At 36.5% G+C, this 9,094-nt stretch overlaps 1 protein-coding gene across 8 annotated transcripts in view; it reads right to left on the bottom strand.

Annotated features, from left to right (window-relative positions):
• Nucleotides 1–2,456: 2,456 nt before the first annotated feature.
• Nucleotides 2,457–9,094, bottom strand: part of Rpgr (retinitis pigmentosa GTPase regulator) — a 44,665-nt gene continuing 38,027 nt past the window's right edge. For 5 of the 8 annotated variants that reach the window (XM_074062406.1, XM_074062407.1, XM_074062408.1 and 2 more), the window contains 3 exons: nucleotides 8,287–8,344; nucleotides 6,261–6,352; nucleotides 2,457–3,146 (listed from right to left, as the gene is read on the bottom strand). In XM_074062406.1, the coding sequence (XP_073918507.1) occupies nucleotides 2,937–3,146; nucleotides 6,261–6,352; nucleotides 8,287–8,344 (360 nt within the window). In that variant the 3' untranslated portion in view covers nucleotides 2,457–2,936. Of the gene's footprint in view, nucleotides 3,147–5,314; nucleotides 5,392–6,260; nucleotides 6,353–8,286; nucleotides 8,345–9,094 lie in introns of all 8 variants that reach the window. The other 3 variants (XM_074062409.1, XM_074062410.1, XM_074062413.1) reach the window with 3 other exon arrangements.

Here is a 9,094-nt window from a genome sequence, read left to right as displayed (position 1 = left end):
AAGTAAAAATTACTTTGAGACCTCCAATAAAGCAGAAAGACATTAGTTTGGTGAAGACCATCTCATGCGCCTTTTCCAAGTGTTCTGACTTAATTCTTTCTTTTTGGAAGTAAGATATTTGATTTCTTTGGTCACTAATCTGTCTCTTTCCCATTTTGAATGAACAGCCCAAATGACTGGCATGGTCTACAGGTAGGCTCTACAATGGTCCCTATCATCTGTGTCCTGTGTCATCCCTCACCTTGAGTATGGATGAAACCTGTGACTTGGTACTAACCAACAGAACATACCACAGAGGATAGGATGTCACGTGATTATGTTACCTAATACTAAGCTATCTTGCTAGTAGACTCTACTGACTCTCTGCCTTGCTGGCTTTGATTAAGGAAGCTACCATGTAGAGAAGGGTCATGCTCAGTATTAGTTTCTGCTGCTACATAACAAATTACCATAAACTTAGTGGATTAAAACTATATATATTTATTATTTCATAGTTTTCATGGGTCAGGAGTCTGGGCACTGCTCATTTGGGTCTTCTACTCAAGGTCTCACAAGGCTGCAATCAAGGTGCAATCCAGGGCTATGTATGGTCTAATTTGAGGATTGTGTTCCTCTTCCAGGCTCACCAGTTACTGGAAGAACTGAGTTCCTAGCAGTCATAGAATTAAGGCCCTCAGAGAGTAGAGGTTGTTTTTCACATTCTGTTCTTCATAAATGAGAGTTGGCTTCTTCCAGGTCAACAGAAGAGCATCTCTGCTGCCTTGAATTGTTCTGACTTCTCCTATGGTGGATTTCTCAAGCCTCTTTGAAGGGGATCAACCTGATTAAGTCAGGGTCACCAAGGATTGGCTATTTAAGGTTAAGGTCACCTGACTAGAAATTTTAACTATATCTGCAAAATCTTCCACCATTGCACATAATGCAACCTCAGCAAAGGAGTGACATTCCATCATATAGTCTTACTCATACTCAGAGGGAAGGGTTATTTAGGGCATGTAGCACCAACAGGTGGGATCCTTGGGGGGGCCAGTCATCTTAGAAGTCTACCCACCACACATGGCATGTCTGAGTACCACTTGTGAGCTTTCCTTCCACTTAGCTCCTACAGTTTGTTTTGGTAAAGTACTTTTATAATATTGTACTACTTACTGTAGTTACAATAGCCATTTAAAACTTTTTTTGGTGTGGGACAGGTTGAACTCACGGGTTTGTGCTTGTAAAGCAGGAGCTGTATAACACTTGAGCCACACCTCCAGTCAGTTTGCAATTATCTACTCCAGACTAACATTCTTACAACCCTTGTGCATAAAACACAAAGATGGAGTTTCATTTTCTTTGTTTAAATGGGACAATGGTCAAAATGTTGAACGACACAGGATAGGAGAAAAAAGGTGAGGAAGTGTAGTGGAGGGGTATTAGATTGACTTAAGCACAATACATTCACTGGTAAAATACCAAGGCAAAAAAACTACTGAATAATGAACAGACACCTAAACAACGAAGGACAAGAACGTAAGACAGGTCATGATAAGAGAGGACACAATGGGAGCGGGAGGGTAAATGAAGAAAGTAAAGAAAATTAATATGGTTGATATACTTTCTATACAAGTCTAAATATGGAACATTTAAATCTGTTGAAATCACCATAAGAAGGACTAAGGTAGAAAGGAGAATAACGGAGGGGATGAACCAATTCGGGGTATAATACATATGTAAGGAAATGACACAAAGATATTCCCTGTATAAACATCATAAGCAAACAAAAATGTGTTTTTTTTAAATGAAAGATAGGAAGGTAAAACAAGTCCTGTCCGGGGGTTGGTACCACTGGGGGTTGGTACCACTGGTGGTGGGGGGCATAAGGCAAGGGTGGGAAGGCAAATTTGGTAGAAGTATGTATTCATATATATTGTATTCATATATATATGTATTTATATACATGTATATGTACATTCATATGTATTCATATATGAAAATGAAACAAGACCTGCTGAAACTGTTCTAAGAAGGGGGAAAGAAGGATAAAGGAGAAAGATGGAGGGGGTGAATCTGAGATATATTGTAAGCATTTTTAACTGTCTCAATGCATCCCAGTGTAACTATAATATGCTAATAAATAAAAAAGAATAAAATGTTTTATTCACACGTTAGAATGGGGAAAATGAAGGTGGTTTCTCTTATTTCTTGTGGCAGTGTGCGGGTGACTGAGCCACCAAACTTAATGACCACTGTGAATGCTAGAGACAGTTGAAATGAGCAAGCTTGGCTATGCTTGGGTCTATTATAGTGGCAATCTGTGGAAGGGTCAAACACTCCAGATCATACCACATAATCTATCATGCTTTTATGCCAATTACCTCCCTAAAGAAAAGAAATGGGAAGCAAAGAGACTTCAACACTCAGTTTATCCCCAAAGATCTACAGGCTCATTTGATCAATGGATAGATAACTCCAAATAACCTTCAAATTTTATTCAAACTCATCCATTTTAGCAGCAGAACCAATTAGATAGTTTATCAAAATAACTTTGTCACAATTTTGCCTCAGTTTTTAAAAACTGCAAACACATTAAAAACTGTTACAAGTGTCATGAGATGTGAACATTGTGTTATGAAATTATAAAGAAGTAAAAATGTTTAGCAAAAACTATGAAATATCTTAATTCAATTTTGACATATAAAAATATAGTTTTATAAACACTGAACAGTTAAGGCCACAACACTTCAAGGAGAGTGTGAGACACACATATTTTGAAATTGCTTGTTTAAAATATTAGCATAAATAAGTATCAAAATTGGTCATACTGTTCAAACCAAACCAAACATATTAACGTATATCTTTAAAAGTTTTATCAGAAATTTTCCTTCAGAAGTCATAACATTTTTCAAGTATAAATTATGAATGTGCTTGGTGACCATGAAAACATAAACATAGATTTATAGTATTGTACAGGATTTTGACTTTCCTTTCTCTGCCTTTGGTGGTATAGTTTCCTGAAGGTTTTGCCCCATTGGGCTCTGGCTGGCATCTTTCTCATTGCTTTGTATAGCTATTTGATCACCTATTGGTCTTATCACTGAGAGTGGTTCATTACGATTCTGAGTCATCTTCTGACCCTGAAATGACATCCGTTTAAAGAGGAATATCTAGAAAAAAACACACACACAAAGAAAAATAGTTCATTTCAGTAAGTGAACCATTCACTTATGATGTAGGCATATCATTTTGAACAGGTATGAACATGATTTAAGCACATCTTTATGGAGCACCACATGTCCAATAGTACATTCTTAGCATTCATCAATCTTTTTCCTTTCCAAAATGCAATCATGAGTTCACACTAAACAAGATCTTTCAGGATCTAACTTTCAACACCATCAACATCTTGGTAATATCATTTTTTTTTGTCAAAGAATAAATTTAGTATTTTACTTTGCTGTGTTATAAGAGGAAAAAGAGATGAAAACTAGGATACCACTTTTTTGTTAACATTTAAATGTAACCAGTATGGGTTATTTTGGGAGCATGTCTGCCATCCCCAGTGTGTCATGGTTACAGAGAATTTCTAATGTGATATTTTGGAGAAGGATGACGTGGGTGAGAACCTCTGGCAAAATGTTAGTGCTATCAAAAGATGGCTGTGTGAGCCCTGTGGGTCTGAGTAGGCAGTGGGATATATGGAGCTGCTGCTCAGGGGAGGTCAGGGCTGCAGATATGCAGATAAGAGGTGAAAAGATGAAAGTAACCCAGGGATTTCTGGCAAGCAGAAAAGACACTACAAGAAGAGAGACTAAGGACGAGCAAAGTGTGAGAGGCAGGGAGAAGGGGGAGAAGCCAGCACTGAGGACTGAAGTTTGTAGCAGGTTTGGGAAAAGGAAGTCAGGGGAGGAAAATATAGTAAGAAGGGAGTGGCCAACAGGGCCACATGCAGGAGATAACGACAAAAGTTTCATCTGACTTAGGACCTTTAAGAATTTAGCCAGAGAAAAAATATGATTCCTAACAGGTTACAATACAAATAATGGTCTGACAAGATGCCAAAACCAAAAAACAGGAAACAAAGACTAGATGAAGACTAGGTTCTTTAAGAAACCAAAACGGTGCTAATAATAATAGCTCACTTCTAGCCTTAAAATAGAGGAACTAGAGTGAAAAGTTGTAACCCTGAAAAGGTCTAAAAAAGAGTTTATAGATTAAAATGGAGGCACTCCTGTTCTTTCTATACTGAAGGAATATACGTGCTAAAAAATTCTGCCACTACACAATAAGAAGAAACTATAAATAGGAATAAAAATGTAATTTTATACTGTGCAGGTAAACTCACAAAAAAAATTAAGGGAAATCCCTGGCAGCCAAAATATGATAAAGGAGCAAAAAGTCTCAGAGGTGAGCAGTGAAATGCCATTGGTTGGCCTCTTAATTTAGACCCTTGGGTTTTAATAGATTTCATCTCACAAAATGTGGGAAACTGGAACTGAGACCCCTACATAATGTGGGAATCCTCTGAGGGCTATGTACTTAATTTAAGTTCACATACAAACATTGGAAATGTGATATACCTCTCTTGGGTTGGACTTTTGTTTTTTGGCATTACTGGAATTTGAACTCAGGGCCTCTGCTACTTGAGCCATGCCCCAACCCTTTTGGCTTTAGTTACTTTTTAGAAAAAGGTCTTGCATTTTTTGTTGGTCTTGCCTCAGATTGCTATCCTTGTACCTATGCCTACCATACAGCTTGGATGACAGATGTATACCGCCACGCCTGGCTTGTTGAGATGGAGTCTAACATTTTTTGCCCAGGCTGGCCTCAAACCATAATCCTCCCAATTTCCATGTCCTGAGTTGCTGGGATTACAGGAGTGAGCCACTGTGTCCATCCCTTAGCTTGGCTTGAGTGAGGAAGAAAAATGTTTTGAGGAGGTGAGTTTGAGGTTCATATTACCAGTATGTGTGGGCAACCCTTAACAGAAGCATTAACCTGAAGTAGTTCTTAAGCCATTTCAGAAGTGACAGAGTCTCTAATAAACATTATCTATGGATGGACTCACTCTAACCTAGGTCTTATAGGATTTCCACAAAAACTTCCTAGTTGAGCATAAACTCAGAATCCAAATTTCAAAACACACATGGAAATGCATCACCATTAGCAAGGGAGTCAAGGCAACATATAGATTTTTGACTACTAAGGATGGCTGACACAGAAATTAAGAAATACAGAATAGAAAAAAAGTATGTTTAATTTATTTAAAGCACAAAACAAGATACTAATTTTAAAGAAACAGATTGAAAAAGAACCAAAATAGAACTTTACTTACAAATGTGAGAATATAATCGTTAAAACTGAAACTCAGTAGGTAGGTGAAGGAGCACAGTAGTCTTGGCAAAAGAGAAACTGAAATCAATAAAAGCCTTGACATTACCCAAAATTTCACTTACACATAGAAGATAAGAAATTGATTTAAAAAGATAAGGACAACAGAATGAAGTTATATGTCAGAGTTCAAAAGGGGAGAGAGGCAATAGTTAAACACATAATGGATGGGAGTTTTTTAAAAATATGATTGAAATGAATTCTTAGATTCAAGAGTAATATAATAAACTCCAAGTTAAAGTAAAAAGTTCACACTTAGGCATCTCACAGTGAACTGAAATACATTAAAGACAACCTAAAAAAGCAGCCAGAAAGAAATATATACAAAATTATCAGCAATTATACTAAAGCAATGAGTTTTTTTTTTGTTGTTTTTTTTTGCTGTGCTGGGGATCAAGCCCCTGGCCTTGCACATGCTAGGCAAGCACTCTGCCACTGAGCTATACCCTCAGTCCTCTAAAGCAATAGTCTTAATAGTAACGATAGAAGCAGATACTAATAGGAAGGAAATACCTGCTGACTAGCCAAACTATCGTTCAAGAACTATGATAAAAATAGAGATGTACAGAAACTCAAAGTGTGAATTACCAACAGACATATATTACAAAACTTTCAAAGGATTTCTTTAGGAAGAATAAAGATCCCAGAAAACATATCTCAGATGTAAAAAGGAATGGTGAGTAAAGCAAGTGATATAAAAAACCAAATAATAACATGGTTTGTGTGGTTCAAAAAATTAAAACACTGCATATAACTTTTAGTAACAGGACAGAAAACTATTCTTTTTTTGCAGAGGGACAAAAACTATTCCATTATTTGGAAAAAGAAGAACACTGATTAGTTTTAGACTTTAGGTATGCATGTGAAAATGGAAAATTCATTCCACTTACTCTTTTGGGCTTTATTATGTCTTTAGTTGGTGTTGAGTCACTACTTCCTAGAACTTCTGAAGAACTGCTCTTTGCACGATCATACATATTTCCTATTAATTGAATACATTAAAATATTATTCTAACTAAGAAGAAAAAGAATTGATGTTTTCAGTGAAACTATATCAATCCTAATTTGTGGGGTAATACAAAAAGAGCTTACCACTGGAGTAATAACTACACTATATGCTTCCTAAAAACTGAGTTAAGGCTAAATGCCGAGAATGATTTGACTAATGGTTAAAATTTTTACAGAACCAGTATCCAAATATTTCCTATTACAAAGGCCATAGGAAATGCTATAGAAGATTTCTGTAAAGATATAAATTGCTTTTTATACCCAGTTATAATATTTTACACTCAAATGGACATTGTTTTGGTTTTTCAAATTAATCCACATTATGTAGTTGAATACTGATCTTTAAAGGTATACTTATGGAACATGTGCTAATCAACTACTTAAAGCTTATACCTAATTTCTCTTTGACAATATAGGCTATATGCTAAGAATAATTAGAGGTGATAAATACTCTGCTTGAGATATTGTAAACCTTACTACCCTTTCTGTAGATGTGAAATGGACAAAAGGATTTTAGCTTAGATAGCCAGTACCATGGATAGTTTTTTCCTTCATTTTTTTTTTGAGGTACTGGGGATGGAACCCAGGGGCTCTACCATGCTAGACAAGCACTCTTCTACTGAGCTACATCCCTAGCCCATGGACACTTATTTCTAATGAGAACACAGTAAAAAGCCCATCATGAAGTGACAGTGTAAAAATATGTTACTACAGTCTTACAGCAAAAACATAGATGATGTGGGTCAAAAAAATATAGGTATTGAGGGCAATCCCAGTTTCCTTTATTTTGTGGCACCTGTCTCTGACCTTAACAGCTGGGCTTGGGAAAGGATTTCTCTCCAATGCCTGTGGAGACTCAGGTCTGTGTCTGGGGGAAATAAAAGGATGGCTGCTGGGATTCTAGGCTAGCCTAGTTATCTTAACTTGGGCAAAGAAGTTCTCTATATTCACCAGAGATATAAATTGAGATTGGGGTAAAAGTCCAACTTAATAGTACTGGTTGAGTAGGAAAAAAAGGTAGTTTAGGCTGTCCCAAATCCCTGAACACTGATACATGAACATCCAGGAATAATGTATTTATATGTGACAAAGCTGTGGTGGTCATAAATAATAACAGATAAGCCTGTATTACATATTTCATAACTTGTTATGAGGGTCATGTGACAATAAAAATGATAAAAAAGAATATATGTGTGTAAGCTTATAATGATCCAATCACAGGATATATATGCATATATTTATGTATGTTATATATCCAGCCTTTTAAAAAATATGCTTTTGAAGTCAAATGTGTCCACAATGTAATTTTACTCAGCCACAAAGAAGAATGAAATTTTGTCATTCGCAAGTAAATGGATGGAACTGGAGAACATCATCTTAAGCGATGTTAGCCAGGCTCAGAAGGCCAAAAATTGCATGTTCTCCCTCATATGTGGATTATAGACCCAAAACAAATCTGGACATGGGTCACACACTAAGGGGAAAACGCCCACAGGAGGAATAGGGAAAGGGAAGGAAACCTAAAACTTGAATGTGGTTGATATACTCACTGTATATAGGAGTGAATAAAGTAATCTTAAACTGGCAGAGGCCACTATGGGAAGGGGACCAGGAAGTAGTGAAGAGGCCTGGCAGAGATGAATCAATGTGGGTTGCAATACACAAGTGCATGGAAGCAATGCTAGGAATTTCTCCATATAGCAATCTTTATCTCAAACTAGCAAAAACACTATGTCTTTCTTACTATCTCCTATGTTCTCTCTTCTGTAAAATCAGAGAACAAGAGGGTGGGGCAGGTTCTGCCTGGAAGCAGGGGGTGGGGATGGGAGTGGGAGGTGGCCCAAACAATGTATACACATGTAAGTAAATGTAAAAATGATACAATAAAATTAAAAAACGTGTTCATACCTTTTGGATTTTCGTTGTATTCATGAATAGCCCGTTCCTCTAGACTGGCTTTTTCTTCCTACAAACAAGAGAGAAACAATATGACAAAAACATATTTGTGCTGTGCTAGAAATCTTAGTCTTGTTTTTTAAGCAGGGCTCCAGAGCCTATCTCTAGCTAAATGACATAAATGTGTAATGATTACTTCACTTTGCTGGGCTGTTGTAAAATAAGGGGCCTTAGATGCTAACTGATACCTAATGTTCTACTGGCTTACAACTGCATGATTTAAAAAACTATGATTCAAGAATTCTAAAAGATTTTTCAAGAATATGAGCTAGTGTATGATTTTTCTCAACATTTTACACTGTCAAATTGGTATTCAATGATTTCTATGTTCAAACACTTTTAGGGACCACCCAGACCTAAGCTTATAAATGTTTTCTAAAAGAGAAAGAAAGAAAACAGTAACTTTCAGAACATTTTTCCTCAGTGAGAGGAAGGAATCTTGGAAAAAGAGGAACCAAGGAAGAGAATGACCTCTATAGAACATTAATAATTTATAAATTAAAAGACATTCATAAAAGTGATACGTGCTTTGTAAGTACATTCAAATAAAAGGACAAATATGTTTCAGTAGTTGCCTGTGTTAGGGAAATGGGAGATAGGAATAGGGCTCAGAGGAAATGGACTTAAATAAGAGGGAAGAGCCTTGCACAGAGCAGGGATTAGAGCACTGCATCAACTAGAAGCCATGACTAACTCAATGTTCTGCATGAGAAGTCCAAAAGTGAAAATGAATTAATACAATGTCATTCAGTTTAGGTTG

This window comes from Castor canadensis, chromosome X, assembly GCF_047511655.1.
Source record: "Castor canadensis chromosome X, mCasCan1.hap1v2, whole genome shotgun sequence".
Lineage (NCBI taxonomy): Eukaryota > Metazoa > Chordata > Mammalia > Rodentia > Castoridae > Castor > Castor canadensis.
Note: the sequence above shows the minus strand (reverse complement) of the source record. Positions and strands in the feature narration are given on the sequence as shown.